Below are 19,641 nucleotides of genomic sequence, written 5' to 3'. Positions count from 1 at the left end.
AGAACCCTGGAGCTGTGGGAGGAGGGGACAGGGAAGATGGAGCGAGAGTGCCCTGGGATGATTCTAACATCAATGAGCTGTAGCCCACTCTTTCCCTTCTGGAATATTCCCTGTTTCCCACTCCCCCTCCATTGGACCTTGCCACAAGAGCACCCTCTCCCCACACTCCTACAGTTGTACCCCTGATCACCTCACCTTGTCCCCTCCTCTGAGCCCCTTCTCCACTGGTTGATTTGTACTCCAACTATGCCTACCCTCTCCCCTTTATAAACCCCAGTCCCACCCCAGTTTGGGGCTTGAGCTCATCCAGACACCGGCTCCCTTCAACTGCAGTGGCACCTCAGCTTTCCTTCCCTCCTTAAACCTCGGACCATCTGCTAATAAACCCAGTTGGATTTGCACCAGTGCCTCAAGTCCTCCTTCTCCCCGGCGGTGCTTTTGATATACATCCGGGACTTTGCGCATGGTGGAAGAGGTGGAGACGCTCCTATGGGATCAAGAAGGAGTGATCTGCCCACACCCACACAGGACGCTCCCTCGCGAGGGGAACCACCCCAGCATGGAGCTGCTGCTGTGCTATTTCACAACAGAACTGCCACAGCTCAGGCGGATTTTGGGGAGGCTTTTCTGGGCAACTGTTTCCAGCAAGTTAACAAGAATTAGTGCATGCAATTGATTTTTTTTTAAAAAGTACCTGAGGGAGAGGATTTTAGAAGCTGTTTTATGTCTTTGGTAGAACAGCAGCATGGAGTGTTAAAGAAGAATCTGCATTTTCTTTGGCATGTTTGTATTAATTTGCTGGAAAAACAGGCCAAAGTGTAGGCACAATCAACAATACTGTCCTGATCTCTTGTGTGAATGAAATGTGTCTCTTGGAGGGAAGTTGTGAAACAGGAAATCATCTCTGTTCAGGTTTACTTTTTTTGGGGAATCCAGCAGCCCAAGCAGTTTTCTCACAGCATCTTGTTCATCTTCCCTGCCCACTACAGGTCACCTGAAGAGTGTCTTCAGCGGTGCTGATCCTGAGGTGAGAAGGAACATTACATGTTCCTGGTGTTTAAGAATTGTAGAGCCAGCTGTTAGCTTGGCCAATGGCAGTACAGTGTAGACGGCCAGCTAGGGAGGCTGAAAGAAAATCCATTTTCATGCCTTCAACACAAATAACAAAGGCATAAGTGGATATTTCCTAATGTCCATCTCAGAGCCCTGAAGAACTACAAATTCAGTTAGGCAGAGACAATGTTGCTTGTTGACAGCAGCCAGAGGGGAACACTGAACTCCAAGAAACTTACTCTAGAGAGTTGAATTAGCTCATTTATATTTAGTCAGAGGGACTGAGAATTCTATTCCTATAAATGTAACGATCTCTCCTTAGAAGATGCAGTTGTAGAACAAGAAGGACAACTTGAAATGATGGATGCTGTCTTTGAACTCAAACGGGCACTTAGTGCCTGGACAGCTGCGTGGGCCAAAAGGAGCCAGGGGTGCTGCTTGTCTTGAGCAGCTGAAGATGAGGCAGCATGTGGCCCGGTATCCAAGAGGGCCAAGGGCATGGTGGCCTGTGTCAGCAGCAGTGGGGCAGCAGGAGCAGGGCAGTGAGCGTGGCCCTGGGCTGGGCAGCGCTGCGGCCACAGCTGAAGTGCTGTGTGCACTTGTGGGCCCTGGGAAGCAGAAAGTCAAGGAGGGGCTGCAGCGTGTGCACAGAAGGACAGGGGAGCTGGGCAAGGGGGTGCAGCACAAGGCCAGGGAGGAGGTGCTGAGGGAGCTTTAGCCTGGACAATGGGAGGCTCCTGAGAGATCTTCAGCATCTCCTCAGTGCATCTGAATATTTGAGTCACTTTTAGAAGTGACTTTTTCCCCTTTTTTTCTTGTTTTTGTTTTTTGTTTGTTTGCTTGGAGGAAGGGGAGTAATAATTTTCTTTTTCTCCCATCTAAGGTGCTTTTCCTCACCATTTCCTTCCCTTTTACAGCACTGGGACTGGGTCTGCTACAGTTTTAATTTCCAAGGTGTCACTTCTGGAGAATGCAGTGTTTTTGCATGAGAACACATCATTTGGTGCAGGGACCATGGTACAGAAGGAGCTGTTGTGGTTCCAGGCCAGCCAGCATGGCCTTACAGATCACTTTGAGCTTAGCAGTGCCTGTGCCTTTTTGCAGCCCAGGGAATCAGTGTGTGTTTTGTTTGGGAATTAAGCAGGAGATCAATGCCCTTGCATTCCAGCTGCTCCTCAGAGATCACAGGAGCTGGGAGAGGCTGGGCTGCATTTCTGATTCCAGCCACTTTAGCACTATCAGTGTGCTTGATTCCAAGAGAAGAACTTGCCCGAGCACAGATGCACAAAGAGTGCAGTTCCCAGTGCAATGCTCTGGCTCTGATCCCCTTCCATAAGGGCCTACATGCTCCAGATTCCCTAAGAATGTGCTTTATTGAAGCAACAGGAAAGCAGTCTCAAAATTGCTGCTGAACAGGGCACTGGCTATCAAGTTTTGATGTGTGTAGCATCAGAGAGGACATTAAAGAGAGATTTCAGTAATGAGATCTGCCTGTCTGTCTATCTATCTATCTATGCAACACTTACATAATTGAATCTTCCTGGCTCTGGTCCAAGGCAGTTGGAGGTGCAAAGGTCACCTAAAGCATCCCTTTCAGGAGAGGATTAGAGACACGTTCCCTCGACCAATTCTGAGCAGGCAGAGATGTTTCCCCCTCTAGATATGGTGTTTTTTTCCCCAATTCTCCAGCCTCTTCTGCCCCGAAGTCCCCAGTTAACTCTTTAAATTTCTGCCTGTCCTAGAGACGTGCAACAATTCCATATTTAGGAGGTGGTATGGTGACTCTGGTCACACATGCATTACATGACACATGGTTTCCTTCACTGGCATCCCCAGGACTGTGTAAGTGCATTCGTTCATGGGGCCTTAGGAGAGGCTCTTTCCCTCAGCAGCAGCAGCAGCAGCAGCAAGGAGCAGTGGCAGGGTCAGGACGAGGAGGAGGTGGCTGCCCTGGCCCTTTGCTCCCAGGCCGCAGGCCAGGAGGGCTCTGGCTGCAGCAGGGCGCTCTTCGGGCAGCCCCTGGCAGCCTCTGCAGGGAGCATAGCACGCTGCCCCATCCTGCCTGGGTCACTTTTCTTCAGCAATACCCTACTAGCTCCTCTTCAGAAGGAAAAAACTCCAACAATGTAAAAAGAGCTAATTCAAGTCCAGTTCGACCTGTCTTTCTATTGTAGTTCAGGGCATCTATTGTTTTGTCTAGAATTTCATGATTTTTATGAAAACATGCATTCATATCTGCACATTTTTGTGTTTCTAATTATTCCTATACCAAAACACTTTTTAAACTCTTGATTTATTGCAGTTGGTAATTTTGAGGTAGTATATTTTAAAATGTCACAAACCAACACCCTTTGGGTAGTTTTCCTCACTCTTAAAAAAACCCCATACGCCAGTTTAGTCTCTGTCTTTCCAAGTTGGTTCATACCGGTCTATTTTAAATCAGGGCTACAATACTTTTATAGGATTGAGAGACGTCCATGAAACGCACACCAGTGATTCCTCTTGTGAAATGTCATGGCCCTGCCATAAAGCCTCTTTTTACTGGTTTTTTTCCTCTCATTAGCTCAGCTGCAAACACATGTTTAGTTGCAAACCTACAAAAGAGCAAAATCAAAATAATGGGATGGGCCTTTGGGAACTCCTTGCTGATCTTTCTGCTTCTTCAGCTGAGAAAGGCTCTGATCCAGGCAAAGAGATTGCACTTAGAACCATTTGGCTGGAACTCTGCTGATTTCTAGGAACAGGTGGAGGCCTCTGTCTCCCCAGGATGTTTTGGCTGAGCCAAGCTTTGCTGGGTTTTGGCTGCAAATACCATTGCCCTTGCTTTCTTATATCCACAAGTACCATGGCTGGGCAAAAACTGCCCAGTGGGCCATATTCCAAAGGCACTTGGGTCTGGAGTTTGTGAATGAAGGAGAGCCTTATCCACTTCTGTTGGAGAATGAAGGGAGAACGGCCATCCTCTAATGCATCGAACTCAACTTTATTGATCAATCAATCACCTGAAATAACATGGGTAACAAACTTCATGCATATTCTGTAATCCAATTTCATGATAGGCTAACAGAGAAAACTCTAACCACTCCTCTTGTTTTAGAATACCTACAATTGTTTATTAAAAACAGAACCAGTGTTCCCAAAACTTCTTCATCTGTTCTCAGGGTGCCAGCTTTTTCCAGAGACGGTGTTCTGCTTGTTATGGGAAGACAGTCTGAGAACTTTATTGTTTATAAAAAGAGTCTAATTGTTTATAGAAATCAGAAGGCTGAGAACTGCGTTAGGACTGCTTTACTTTTTCCTCTTACTTTTCTCTCAATTGTATGTCTCATGGCCTTTTTCTTTAAGCCATTCTTGAACTAAACTCTCCAACACAAAAGTTATTTGATTTACTTACAAGGCTCGTGGATCTGGTCTCCCACTGCAAGCATCCATTCTATGTTATGCATGTGAGGTCCCACACTGACCTGCCTGGGTTCATCACCAAGGGCAACCGTCGTGCCGATTCCCTGGCCGCGGCTGCTGTCACGGTAGGCCCACTCCCAGACGTGTTCGGCCAGGCTAAGATCAGCCACCAGCTCTTCCATCAGAACGCGCCTGGCCTGGTCCGGCAATTCCACCTGACCCAAGACCAGGCCAAGGCGATCGTGGTCACAAGTCCCCAATGCCAAAAAGATCAAATGCCCGTCATTGCCTCGGGGGCTAATTCCCGGGGCTTAGCGAGCTGTGAGGTGTGGCAGATGGACATAACACACATCCCGTCTTTTGGTAGATTGTGTTGCATCCATGTCTCAGTGGATACCTTCTCCGGGGCTATCTATGCCTCTGCCCACACAGGTGAGAAGGCCGTGGATGTCCAGAAGCATCTGCTTTTGGCATTTGCTGTCTTGGGCATCCCTAGGGCCATTAAAACTGAAAACAGCCCAGCGTATACCTCTAAGGAACTGCGGAGCTTCCTACAGCAATGAGGAATAGAACATAAGACCGGCATCCCCTATTCCCCGACAGGCCAGGCCATGGTGGAAAGGGCCCACCAGAGCCTTAAAAAGGTAGTAGCAAGACAACAAGCGGCTGTGAAGGTGGAGACCCCCCACATCTGGTTATCAAGAGCGTTGTACACCTTGAACTTTCTGAATTGCTCTTTTGATAACCCAAATCCTCCAGTAGTCCAGCACTTCGGCAGTCACCAGCAGCTGCAGCCTAAAGCCAGACCCCTGGTCCTTATCAAGGATCCAGAGACCTGGCGGAGGGAGGGGCCTTTTGACCTGGTGACCTGGGGGAGGGGATACGCTTGCATGTCCACTCCTTCAGGGCTCAGGTGGATACCATCTAAGTGGGTCAGGCCCTTCCTCCCGATGCAGGGGACACAGAAGAAGGCGGTGCCAGAGGTGCAGATGGCGTGTTGGCAGCAGCGGAGGAAACCTTCCCTCAGAAGATCATCACTCTCCTCTGGACTTCCCCCCATCCCAGAAGAGCCCTCTCCTCCCTCTTCCCCTCCACCCTTCGATTTTCCATTGATCTATGAACCCAGACCCTCTTCTCCTCTTTCCTCCCCACCTTCTTCAGATTTAAGTTTGGTGTTTGAGGCAGAACCATCAGTTTGACTCCTTTATACTTTCACTATTCTCTTTCTTTTTTCAGTACATCTCCCCGATGGCCCCCGCTACAACACCTATGGCTCCCAACCCGGGCATCCTGCTGATGATGCTAATGGCCTGTGTACTCCAGCTGCCATCATCGGAGTCGTGGGTCATCCCCCAGCCGAAGGTCAATGTCTGGCGTGTCTTGGCTCAGTCACTGAGACAGGATCACATATGCCTCGACACCGGCTCAGCAGAGGACCCAATGTCGTCTTGTCTTGTGGGGATCCCTTTCTCTCCAGGCAAGTTCCTTTCCACCTTCCAGTCAGCCCTTTCCCCTATTTTGGCCTGGAGCCTCACTATCCTCCCCAGTTTTGATTCTAGCAACGCCTGGAGAGACGGAGTGTTTAGGCTGGATCCTTTAGCCTCTGAGCCCACAGAATTGCATCTTCTCGGTTCCACCAATGCTTCTATTTGTTTTCAATTTTATTACACTCTTGCTCCAATAGAGAAGGGCATGGAGGTGGTCCAGCAACCTAAGAAAGAATACCAGGCTAACCAGTGGTGCAAAGCCGTGTTGAAGATCAGTGGCCCCACCACCACTGGACGGACCCCTAATGCCCTTCCCAGGGGAGCGTTCTTGATTTGTGGTGACCGAGTGTGGGCGGGCATCCCCTCTGGTCTGATCGGAGGGTCGTGCACTTTTGGCAGATGCTGTTTACCCCCAACATCACCCAAATTGTTAATTGGAAAAAGGTAAATGTCACATCGGAATTGGCCAGGTCTAAAAGGGATCTTAAAGATCTCACTGAAGAATGTGACGACGAAATTACTCATTGGTCCCGCTCTAAATCCGTCGCTTTTACCATTCTATTGCCTTGGGTATCAGTGGTGAAGTCTCTAGGTGAATTGGGCTGCCTAGAGTGTTGGGTGGCAAAGCAAGCCAATTTTACATCAGCTGCCCTATGCGACCTCCTCACAGACGAGGAAATAACAAGAAAGGCGACACTCCAGAACAGGGCAGCAATTGATTTTCTATTGCTGCTACACCACCACCACTGCTGCATGAACCTGTCCTCACGAGCCGAGGACGCCAGACACTCAGTCAAGCGCTTGCAAGACCTTATCCACCAAGTGAAGCAAGAGACATCTGACTGGCTGGGGGAAATTTTTAAGGGTTGGGGCCTTAGCAGGTGGGCCAGCTCTGTTGTGGAGTCTGTGTGTAAAGTTGCTTTTGGTTTAGTTATACTCTTGATTTTTGTTGTATTGATCCGCGGACTGGTCAAAAAGCTAGTGGCAAAGTTAACATCGCCAAGTGTGAACCATGTCACTGCTCACAACGACAAGCCAGTCAATCTGGAGGACCTCTCTTCGGAGGCCGGAGAAGCTGCGGATGGAGAGGGGCCCACCGCGCCGCCCTTGGACAATCTGTGGGTGGACGGACTCCAGCTCAAAGAGGGCAAAACTTGGCCGGACCAGCTGCGGGTCTCTTCATTTTAAGTTTTACCTGGACTTTTCCATTCTTTTCTGTTTAATTGGTAAAAAATGGGGAGATGTTGTAGTGTGTTTTGTTAGTTTATTTAATTGTTCCCCCATTTTCTGTATTGTTCCCCCCCATTTGATAATGGTTCTGCCCTCCCTCTTTTTCCTGCCATAGACTTGTCTATTATGTTGTTCCCATGGCAACTCCCGCCACTGGGGTTGTCAGTCCTTTTAGTTATATAATTCCTCCTCCCCCTAATATCCTTGTATGTACACTTGTTTCTCCTCCCTGGGCCCAGTCAATCACCCCCACTCCTCCTATTTTACCAGAATCTTCTTCCCTAGGGGGGTTATGATTGGCTGTGGTCCCGGGGCCCCTCCCTTACGTTGTATTGATTGGGTTTTCCCTAATGCCTGTTATGTTAGGTTCACTCCCACGTTCTCCCTTATTGGTTCTGTGTAAACCCCTCCCTGAAACACCCTCTCCCTTTATAGCCTTGTTCCACCCTCCATTCCTGGTGTCTCCCTGGTTGTCGTCTTGGGCATCACAATAAACCCGACTTGACCCCATCGAGAGTCCAGCTCCTTATTTCCCGTCGTGGTGGCAGCGAGACCAGTCCACAGCGAGCACAGCCCGAGGCCTCCTGATGCCAAGGGGTGCTCGCCTTGGATTGCAGCTGGGTGTCGGCCTACCCTCTGCTAGCCGGACACTGACCTCCAAGGCCAGACACACCTCACCGCAGGTAGGTAGCAAGAGCAGAGGGAGAATTAAGGGTGAAAATTAGGCAACAAATATTAATTGGTCTTACTCTGAAAAGGCAGCGTCTTTGGTGGAGAATGTATCTTTTTTTTTTGCAGCTTGTTTTATTTCTAATGGGGAACAAATTTACCTGTTTGTCTCTCAGGATTCAAGGATTCCTTTTGCAAAGGTCTGACTGGTTTCCATTCTGCTTAAAGTCAGCCAGTGCTGGGATTGACAACAGCTCTAATCCCTGGATCCTTCACTGCTGCTCTGGTGAAGCACCTGAGCACAGGCTTAACCTGAAGAGCCAAGGAAGTGTTGCCATCAGTCTAGGTGAAATCAGAGCAGATGCTGGGAAACACCAGTGTTTTCTGGGCTGCAGCCTGTGCTCTCAAAGGCACTATAGGATTTTCTGTAGTTGATGTGGCTTATCTTTCCAAATTTAAAATTTGTATCACAGAGTGCCCCTTACTTGTCTTTGCTTTTAATGATTTAAGTGATGCAAATATCTTATCACTTGCATAAATAACTTCAAATCTCACCTGAGTGGAATGATAAAAAAACTAAATTGTATTCCAACTGCTATGGAATATTAAATGTGCTTATATTAATAATGAACAACACATGAAATTTTGCTTGTCACATGAAACACATTTTTTTCCTCTGAAGAACGAGTAGAACTTGTTAAGACTGCAGTGTGATGCATGTTTCCTCTGTGATAGCTGTGATGTTTTACATGGTTGTGCCTAGAGGTTGGTGATGCTGACCCACAGATCTCTGAGAGAAGGGAGGATTTCCAGTGTGTCTATTACTCATACTCATAACCCATACCTGTGAGTACAGGAAAGGAAAATTAAATAAGCCCTGATAAACTTGCCTTTTTGTTTTTTTAAGACTTTTTTTTTCAAGAAATGATGAGGATCAAACAGCAGCATGTAGAAAAAGTTACTCATTGAACACATACTCTGTTTTCAACTTGAGAACCTGAGGAAAGCTGCTGTATAAGGAGCACTAAACCTAGGCCAGTGAGATCAAGAGTTGTGCTGTAGGGTGAGCAGTGGGATATTGCAAACAGCTGCTTTATTCTGTCTCTGTCTTCCACAGTGCTTATGGGAATTGCTCCTCTTCTATGTTTGCTATTTTTGGCTTTTTGGGGTAAGGAGTTGTTAAGGATACATTCTGAGATCTGAAATATCTTTGATAAGCATTCATTTCCTTTTTTTTTTTTTCCCCTTGGGTCGAAATGGGAAAGGCTCCATTTTTGTGTGGACTTCAGGGAATGGAGGTCGCCAGGGTGACAGCTGCGACTGTGATGATTACACTGACAGCATCTACATCATCTCCATTAGCAGTGCTTCTCAGCAAGGGCTTTCTCCCTGGTATGCAGAGAAGTGCTCCTCAACTCTGGCCACAGCATACAGCAGCGGGGATTACACTGACCAAAGAATTGTAAGTTGCTTTTACCAGTTTCAGAACAAACAGAAAAGTATGATATATGCAAATAATAAACAAACATCCTAAATGCTTGGCTTCCAGTGCCTGCTTTATGTTATGTGGTTAGTGCCTTTTTGAAAATTTAAGGGATTTGCGATCCAAAAGGTGATTGTATTCCTCTATTCTTCTACCTTAAAGCAATGGTTAAATAAAATCATTGTGTTGATGCAGTCAAATCAAGTGCTGAATTTGTCTGCGGTTTGTGTGCACTGTTTGTGTATGAATGTGGTCTCTGTATGCTTTGATATGGCACTATTCTTCACAAAGGGAAAATGAAGAGAGATTTAGAGCAAAAATAAAATCTGTGACATCAGGGCCGCTGCTCTACCTTGTCATTACATTTTTTCATGCAAGGGACAGCAACCACAGTGGCTCCAAACCTTCCAAACTCGGCAAGCAGGCATGCCAGTCTGTGTGCCTTCCTTAATTGTGCTGAAGAAAATTGGTGTGGCACAATAGTGCTGAAATACCTGTAATTTCTGTCCAGCCCTGGTTCATGTTAATTTTACAATGCACTGCACTGATGGGGATTAAAACAGCGTCCTTCCAAGTTAGCTGGAGATCAGTCCTTACTATGTGGCTTGTCTTTATAGTCGAGATTTAGATAAATGGGCTGATGAGTTTGGTGTTTATTCATTACAAATTATAGTTCTTCTGCTGAAGAGGGAGCAGAACACCAATGCTAATCCTATGAGTAATTTCCTAGTAAGCAGTAATTTTGAATGTTCTAGGCCCAACAAAATGATCTGTTTTCATGAATCACCAGTAAGCCTGAAACACTTATTGTGAAATCTTTAGACTAAAATAAGATATTCAGAGTGGGAGTATTTTGTTCCAACAAAAAACGTTTTGATACTAAAATTATAGTTGAAGTAAAAAGAGTGGATTGAAATACGAACAGATTTAAGCACTGATCACTTTTTCTTGCTGGTGAGGAGTGTATTAATACGCACCAAGTAAGGGACACATAGTTACGCTTGCGAGTATGGATACTACAGTATTTAGAACTGTTTATTTATGCTTTTTTTCTTTTTCTTTCTCCTTCCTCCTTTTTTTTTTTTTTGTAATTTTTATTGTTTTCTGTCAGACAAGTGTTGATCTTCACAATGAATGTACAGAAACTCAGACAGGGACCTCTGCATCTGCACCTCTGGCAGCAGGAATTTTTGCTCTGGCGCTAGAAGCAAAGTAAGATGTCACACCATCACCTTTGAAACTTCTTTCTCTCAGCCACCCCACTGACTTTCCCAATATGCCTGCTTTAAGAGGCACTACCTCATACTGCAACTCCACTTTTTGTCAGTCAGGCAAAAGTCAGTCCACTTTTTGTTTGCTCAGGCTGATGACTAAAAAATGAGCAGCTACTTGCCCCAGCAGCTTCCTAGAAAAGCAGAACCAACGCAAATAAATCATGATGACTGAGGAATATTTTGTGTGTTTGTGTGTTGGCAACAGCATTTACTGATTTCTGGTCAGATGCATCTAAAAGTGAGTGTGCACATGGATTCAGGAGAATGTGATTTGAAGACAATGGGCTACAGGAGTTTAAACTAAGCCTCAGCAAATGTGCAGAAGAATTTCTGCCAGTGATAAGGCATAAAAGAGAAGGTGACCAAGCTTGTCTGTCAGAGCAGGAAGGGAGCAGGCAGGTTTGGATGCTGTAGGGCAGGTAGTCAGAATTTAGGCCTTGGGGAAGATAAGAAAGGATGGGACAATGACTTTTTTTCATAGAAAACACTTTAGACAGTAGTGCACAGGTTTAATGCTTGTATCATGTAGATTCAGCTCCATTTTCTACTGCACACCCTTTTGGTGACATGAGCCTATATTAAATATTAGATGTTAAAAATCAGATTTTTAAAGAGTAGAGTGAGTCACAGATGGAATCAAATACCCAGTTTTCAAAGTCCTGGCATTAAAAAGTGAGGTAGAAAATTCTAGTGTTACTAGCTAACTTTGAATGCCCGAATTGTTTTGGAGGATTGGACTCTTGCTAGATACCCATTCTTCATGACACAGAAATCTTGTGCACCCAGAGAGGTATTGTGAGGATAAGTGCAAAATGCTGTGTGTTATAAAGCAGTGGGATGCCATATGCATTCAAAGCACATTCTGTTTCAGTCTAATAATTGATAGAAAAATGATAGATAGCCCTGAAACAACTAACCAAGAGCATTTTCCAAACAGCCCAGATCTAATGTGGAGGGATATGCAGCACTTGGTAGTGTGGACCTCAGAATATGACCCACTGGCTGGAAATCCAGGATGGAAAAAGAATGGAGCAGGACTGATGGTCAACAGCCGATTCGGGTTTGGGCTACTCAAGGCCAATGCCTTGGTGCATTTAGCTGATCCCAAGAGATGGAAAAGTGTACCAGAAAAGAGAGAGTGCATTGTCAAAGACAAGAGCTTTGAACCCAGGTAAGGATTTGCACTTACCTATTGTAATAAAGCCTGAAGGATCATATTCTTCACAGATTGCTCTGAACAGGAATAAGGGACTTCTTTTGATTCATTTAGTTTTGCCAGACTGTATTCCCCAGAGACAGGCAAGCAACATTGCTCCTTGGTTTGTTTTTTTAGTGTAAGACTGATGGAAATTACTAGCATGAAGCCTTAACAAAGACTAAGATTATTATGTCTGCTTGTGCAGACAGCGTATAAAAGAATGATACTGTGAGGCTGAGCCCAATCAGCAAGGCTGTGAATTTTAGACAACCATCAGAAGAGAGATGAAAAGATACTGATGTCTCACAAAGATTTTTTAAAAATAAAAGTGTCTGTAATGGGTCTTAGCAATTCTTCTCCTGTGACAGGCTTGTATATGTTGTAATCAAGGTGATATATTTAACTTTAGTAATGTCTGCAGCATTTCTCTTATGAATCTCAAATGTGTCAAAGGCTCACTGAAAAGTCTTATGAGCCACATGCCAACATCACAGTGAACCTGAACAGATACATTAATTATCATTAGTCCTTGGGCTGGTTAATCAATAAGGATATCTAGACTCTTTTTGTCTCTGCATGTTGGCATACGGATTTTATCCAGAAAAAAATATCTGTTTCAAAGGCTGAAATTATACCACGTGACCGCAACAAAGGTCTGTCTGCAGAAACATATTACAGTGTTTTGGACAGTCACTGCTTGGTAATCTTATTATTTATGCTATTTCACTATCTAATTGTTTTTATGGACTCTGTCTCTTTCACAGAATGTTGACCCACTACTGATGTATGCCACACTTGCTCTTTATGTATTTTTACTGCAGTCCTGTATGTTACATTACAAAAACAAAGATCCCATGATACTGAGCTTAGAATTATTTATGTGGCGATTTAGATACCCATTGTGTTTGGAAGTAACAGGAACTGTGCAGAGAAAGCTATGCAGAGTCTCTCTCTGTGCAGAGCATGAACGTTACCTTTTTTTTTTTTTTTGAAAGCAGACATTACCTTTTTTTTTTAATTGAGCTGGCATTAACTCTTCTTTCCTCATCATTCTGAAATGACTGCCAAACCTGCCATTCATGACCCAGAATCAAGAGTCCCTGTGGGTAATCAAAAAACTACTTTAATTTTGACAGATTATTAAGAGCAAATGAAGAAGTCATTATTGAAATTCCCACAAAAGCCTGCGAGGGCCAAGAGAACTCCATTGCATCTCTGGAGCACATGCAGCTCGAGGCAACAACTGAGTATTCCTGTAGAGGTGATCTGCATGTTACTCTGGTTTCTCCATCAGGTACAGGAGGAAAAGATGCGTTTTATCTGTGTTGCTGTAGTGTGTAACGTTTACTTCATGGAAAAAAATGTGGTTTTCAGTGGTTAAAGAGAGCTAAATATATCATTGGGCAAATCCAGTGAGGATAAAGCAGCCAGGGAGTGATAGAGACCCTTCTTCAACCTCCACCTGTGCTGGGTTCTTTTTGCGGAAAGAGATTTGAAAATCATACTTGAGAAATGAGGCATCTTGACCTATGAAACCTCAGGGCTCCTGGCAGACCACAGATTATAGATCAATAATTCTTATCAGACTTTCTGTGATTTAGCAGACTAATGGAAAACTGAGGATATCTGATTCCTTAGGTTTTATTTCATGCATCTCCCCATTGGTGTATTTAAAAAAACCAAAGTGTTTCTGTTAGGTACCTTAGTACAACTGTACTAAATGAGCTAGAATATGGCAAGCTGACGTGACAATGTCCTGAAACAGCATACTAAGACTAAACAAAAGGAAAAAAAAAGATATTATAAACAAATAAGAGTAAAGTCTGTTAGATCAACTGGTATTAAAAAAAAAAAAAAAAGACAAGCTTTCATGTATGAATTTAAATATCAGGCTGATCTAATTTTTCTGTTTCTAGGTAGCAATCATCAAGTACTGCTGCCTCCACTGCACTATCATTTTGCTTTCATGGTTAAATTGTTTTTCCCTTGTTTCTTGCTGCTTTTCTACTTTCCTGCAAAGCATTAGTAGCAAATGTATGTCATTCTTTTTCTATATTTATGGTGTTGCCTTTAAATATATTTATAAATTGTGACAAGGCTCCTTGGGGCTTCACTGCTCCTTATTATGTAAATATTGCTCCCTTGCTTTTTTTCTTATACATAAACAAGCCAAACAAATTTTCTCCTGTGCAGTAGAACCTCTTTTGCTGCAGAAATGCTTTATGAGCTGCAGCATTTTTGCAATAATAACAATGCAAATGCATTTTTTCACCCTGTTGGAGGACCAGGCTGTAACAATATACATCCAGTTACGAAAATAAAAAATCCCTGAACCAGTGAAGAAATCATGACAAGTCTGTGGTGGTTTCATAATACTGTATGAGTTTTACCTTCAAAACTTCCATTTCAGAAGTTTCTTGAACAGCTCATCGGTGGGAAAGACTGGTTGTGCTTGACATCTTCTCCTTATGCTTCTTTTATGTGCATTCACTACCTTTTCGTGCCAAAGATAGAACACTGAACAAGATGTACCTTCTTGGTGCGACCTAACAGCTTGTGCACTCCTAAGCACTGCTGTACAAATAATGACAGGAGCCACTGCTAAAGGAGGCACTGCTGAGCAGTGTATTTTCCAGGTCACCTCTGCTCAAGGCAGTGTGCAAAGCTGACAAATATGAAAAGTAGGAGCAGGCAGCACATGGACAATCAGAGTGTTGATCTTGCACCCACACAGGGACCAGCACTGTCTTACTGGCTGAGAGAGAGAGGGACAAATCTCCCAATGGATTCAAGAACTGGGACTTCATGTCTGTCCACACGTGGGGGGAAAATCCAGCAGGCACCTGGATTTTAAGAATTACTGGTATGGTGAGTATGCCTGTATGCTAACTAGCTGTGTTTGGGAGCTAAAACAGATTAAATGATCACTCATCACTACAAAGCAAGTTGAGTAATGAGCCTGCACATTAAGCAAGCTAAATGAGAGGTTATTGAAGATATCCAGCTGGGTTAAGGATTAAAGAAAAAAGGCAGGGTCAGATTTTCTTGTTCTTTACATACATGCAAAGCCCCATTCTCATTTCACTGGCCCATACCTCTAAAAAAATTTCAAGCTTGTTTTTTTCAGACACATATCACCAAAATTATTCACTTGATAAAGTTTTCTTTGATTCTTGGATTGAAATATTAAATAAAATTAACACATGGTTAACTGGAAATTCTTTTCTGCAGAGAAGAGCACAGCATGGATCTAGTCTTCTTTTGGTCCATGTTTATAGCTTTCATTATCTGGGAACCTTTTGAATTAATGATTTTTTGGGGGATCTCAGTGATCTATTCTGATGTATACATTCCCCTAATTTCTTTCTGAGAGTATCTAGTGCTGAACAACGCTTAAGGATTAAATCTAAGTAGTCTACAGGTATGAAATAAATCAGTTCACTAAAGCTACCTGGGGAATATGGATTACAACAGCAAGACACCAGAATTAAGCTGCTTGGTAGGCAACTGAAAAAGAATTCCCTTCAAAGAGAGAGTGATCAAGCTCACTCACCTCATTGAAGTTGTCTGTTAATAAGCTTGTCCTTAGGGCTCAGATCTTGCCAAAAACTGAAAGCTTCCTGTTGGACACCGAGCCTTCAGCCCCTATTGGCCTCAAATTGTAAACAGGAGGGTGTTGCCAAGAGCTGAGCAGATGGACAAGGCACCAGGAGTAAATATTACTATCAGCAGTGTAGTGTTAATGCTGCAGGCTCATAGATAGCCCCATGGTTACAGATATCGTGCTCTTTGAATGCATTTTTGTGGAACAAAGTTGAGAAGAGCATTTTGTTTGTAAATTAGCCCTCATTTCAAACTTCCTGAAACTTACAATAAAGCAAGATTTTTGTCCTCAAGGCATAATACACTCAATCCTCACCTTGTAGGTTTTTTCTCTAGTTTTTTCTCTACTTGTCTCTTCCACTTTCTACTTCTATTTCTACTTCCACTTCTATTTCTACTGCCACCAAAATTTATAAATAAACATTTGCTGCTTGCTTCCACACACTGTATTTCAGATTGCTCTTGTACACCACATAATAAAAAAGAATAGTATTTCACATTATCATTTCCAATGTTAAGTTTTATATGGAAATTACCAAGGAACAGCCTAGTGAACAAGTTCTAATAATGCAAAATACTGCTTCAGTAGCTTCTAGTATTCTGTGTCATGACAAAATTCCATTGATGCTTACATGATGAATTAATAATTATGTTACATCAAAATGTGAATATTTTATGTGGTTAGGCTATTTTATTAAATCCCACATTCTAATATACTCTGTCTCTACTACATCTGGGGTTTTTGTGCTTACCTCCATAGGTAGGTATTGAAAGCCTGATAATTTGCTTTGGTCGCTTCTGTGTACTTTGCATTCAAGTGTCTATTTTGCTCTTTTATGTCCTGAGAGCCCATTCTGATGCCACGCTTGTTTTTCAGTCCAGGCGAATACAAAATGAGGGGAAGATTGTAAACTGGAAATTGATTTTGCATGGCACTGCTACCCAGCCCGAGCACATGAAGCAGCCACGTGTGTATACATCCTACAATGCTGTGCAGAATGACAGGAGTGGAGAAGATAATGGATCTTGTGGAGGTAGAGTTGGATTGCATTTATTCCATATATGTTTTTCAGTTTATAAGAAAATGCTGGTTTGTTGGTGAGGTATTTGGGGGTTTTTTTGCCTAGTAAGAAGACACATGTTTATTTTGTATTCATTTCATCTAACTCTTTATTGGTTTTGAGTGCATATCATAATTTTGCCCATGTCAACAACTAATATTTTTATGTGTCTCTCCTTCAAATTGCAAAATGTAAGGGATTTGGGGTCATAACAGGAAATTACTCCCAAAGCAAGGAACTCTGTGGCTAATGCAGCTGAGTGGTGGAAGGAGGGAGGAAGACACCTCTGACAGACACACTAAATTTATGCAATTCTACTGAAAACGAGTGTCCCATTCTAAAGGAACTTTTCCTGCTGGAGAGCTTCCAGTGAGTTTGCAAGGAATTTCAGGAACAAAAGGCTTGAGAAAAATCAGGGACTCTCTGATTCAAAGGTTTGGCCCAGTGATCTGTTGCTGCCAGATCCTTTAGGATCCCCTGTTTACCCTAGAGATAGCAGTGCTCTAAAAATACATCAAGGCAGGGTGACCCTGGATTGCAGGATGCACAAGATGGTAGCAATGCACATTTTCATAGTGCTTGATTACGTCAACAGCATCAGAAAATAATCCCATCACATCAAATTGTCTCCCCATTAAGTAATTAGGACATTCATGAAGCACAGATAGTTTAACCTTCCTCAGACAGGTTATGAAAGGTGAGTGTGATAATAGTCTCTAAATCCATTACATAAATGTCTCCAGGTCTGGCAGCTATGGGCAAAAAAAAAAATTGGAAGAAAGTAAAAGTGGATTCAGCATTTGCTGTAGTAGAAAATGGGTGGACATGGTAAAAATTACATGAAGATAAAATGAGTGTTCAGTTAGAAATGCCGTTCTGGTTTGAATGAGGAAGCTCCGCAGGCATGTACTAGTGTTGAAATAAGATCATGCCTCTCACCAGCTGCTCTGTGAACCTGTACTTGGGATTGGCCTTCCAAGGTCTCCTAGGTTTGTGTTATGCTCACCCATTTGCCATACTTCACTGCCTTTTTCTCAGGTGAGATCATCTACAGAGAAGGCTTCAGGGAAACACTGGTTCCATCCTTTTCCTAAGAGTACAAGGCACAATCAGAACTGCAATCACCACTGCATTGTATGTTTCCTTCATTTAGAGTGCTGTGTCTCATGACACAAGAATTATTTCCTAAGACTGGGACAAATCCAAATGCTATAATATGTATAAAATGACATGTTGTATTTTGCCAATATGGAATCTGAATTTATAAATGCCTGTATTGCGGAAGGATTTGATATTTTTTACAGTGTAGTACTTTCAAAAGTTTGTTTTGGTTGATAATGGTCTGCTTGTTTTCTAGATGCCCAAGAGGCTCCTGAATGAAAAAATGACATTTTCCCACACATAGGTGGAGATCACCATCCAGAGCAAGCCTTAATCCAGTCAGTCTTTCATTGACACCTGACCTTTCTTTCATGCTAATCTGTATTCTAGGACCATACGACACTGGAGAGCCTGAGTGAAAAACCCAAGGCCACAGAAGACACCAGCAGTGACAAAGCAGAAGATAAAACCCCTTCAGAAGCCATGCTGCATTTACTGCAAAGTGCTTTTAGCAGGCAGATGGATCAGAAGCAGCTGCCAAAGAAGACTGCAAGTGAGAAGTTAAACATTCCACACGAACACTTCTATCAAGCCCTCAGAAAATTGAACAAGCCCTCCCAGTTAAGAGGCTCAGAAGAAAGTCTGTACAGTGACTACGTTGATCTTTTTTACAATGCCAAATCTTACAAGCATAGAGATGATAGACTGCTGCAAGTGTTGGTTGATATCATAAATGAGGGAAATTAACTGTAGGGCATGACACTGAGTTGGAAATATTAATTCTCCCCACCTGTAGTTTTTTTTCCAAAGTCTGTGTACGCTCTAGTTGTGTGATTGCTGCTTTGATTGCTTGATATTTAATACAAATATCAAGGAAGAGAAAAATGGGTGTAAGGGGATAAGACAGGAAAATTACACTTTTTAGTATTATCTTTTTTAAAAACCTTTCTTCAGAGTAGATTTGCCCCCTCAGGCATGAAATGCAGTAGTACTCCCCTGAAAACCCTAATTCTCTATTGTAAACAATTTTCACATTGCTTATTCTTCCACCCTCTTCACTTAAGCATGCAGTAGGATTCAAAACCTGAATTACCAAGCAGTTTTGAACCAAACTGCCAAAGCTATGGGGATATATTCTCATCCATGGTTTTGTCATGAATATTGCAGTCTTTGTTATATTTGTCATTTATTCCGATTTAATACTTCAGTACTGCTTCCGTCATAGGTGTTTTGTTCCTCCTCCAAACAAACGCTCCCTTACCCTTCTGTTCTCCTGTAGAGGAACATCTGGGAGGCTGGGGTTGGACTGGGGCATTGGTGAATGCTGATGAAGTTATTCACAATTTAGATACAAACAGAAACACCCAAATTAAAAAAGAGCCCCCGTGGAGGCATCCCAGACCATGGGATGGCATTCTCTCCAGCAGGCTTGGAACTTACCCAAGTGAAGTGCCTGAATTATGAGCCTGGTCTTTCTAGGCCCCATGTGTTCAATGAGGGCAGAGTCTCACTTCAGAGCACTTGGCTTTCTTTTCACGAGTTATGCATCCCCTGATGGAGTACTAACCTGTTTGTGCCAATTATTTGAGCTTTGGGCTCCAACCTCCGACCTGTGGAGCCTCAGTCAGGTCTCCAAAGCAGTACAAAGCTGCCTTCTGAGATGCCTACATCTGCAAGCAGCCAGAGACTGTTGCAGAAAAGTCCACCCAAAGACTCTAAAATTCCCAAAATATCTAGGTAGACGAGGCAAAATTGTCTGAGATTTAAAAAAAAAAAAAAAACAAACAGTACCCTGAGAAGGGTGAGCATGGAATGTGGAGTGGTAAGAAGAGTTTGTGAGGCAGAGGTGGCTGTCAGAAAACAACTAGGGTAAGCAACCCCCTAACATTAGCAGTTTTCCATACATACCTCTTTAATGAGAGTCAAAATTATATATTACTTTGCTGCTAATAAATGAAAAAAAAAAAAATAAAAAGCCATGTTGGAGGCTCAGAAAAGCTAGGGGATCTAGAACAAGGAAATGAAGATTCCTAGGGGATAGTTATCTCATTGAAGTACTAAAGAAAACCCAAAAAAGTGC

General features: G+C 43.3%; 1 protein-coding gene across 1 annotated transcript; it reads left to right on the top strand.

The window, feature by feature from the left end:
* Nucleotides 1-9,093: 9,093 nt before the first annotated feature.
* Nucleotides 9,094-18,380, top strand: LOC128943010 (neuroendocrine convertase 1-like; the record flags this gene model as incomplete). Its single annotated transcript, XM_054285763.1, is given in 8 exon segments — nt 9,094-9,303; nt 10,436-10,536; nt 11,536-11,769; nt 12,933-13,090; nt 14,531-14,664; nt 16,277-16,401; nt 16,403-16,433; nt 17,952-18,380. Coding segments are annotated over 8 exon segments (1,350 nt in total), but the record flags the coding sequence as incomplete, so codon positions are not given.
* Between the last annotated feature and the right edge of the window lie 1,261 nt (nt 18,381-19,641).

The sequence above is a fragment of the Melozone crissalis genome, unplaced genomic scaffold (genome assembly GCF_028551555.1).
Source record: "Melozone crissalis strain CALT ecotype California unplaced genomic scaffold, PUWL_Pcris_2 ptg000005l_1, whole genome shotgun sequence".
Classification (NCBI taxonomy): Eukaryota; Metazoa; Chordata; class Aves; order Passeriformes; family Passerellidae; genus Melozone; species Melozone crissalis.
The sequence above is the reverse complement of the archived record's forward strand: the minus strand, read 5'-3'. Positions and strand labels throughout refer to the sequence as shown.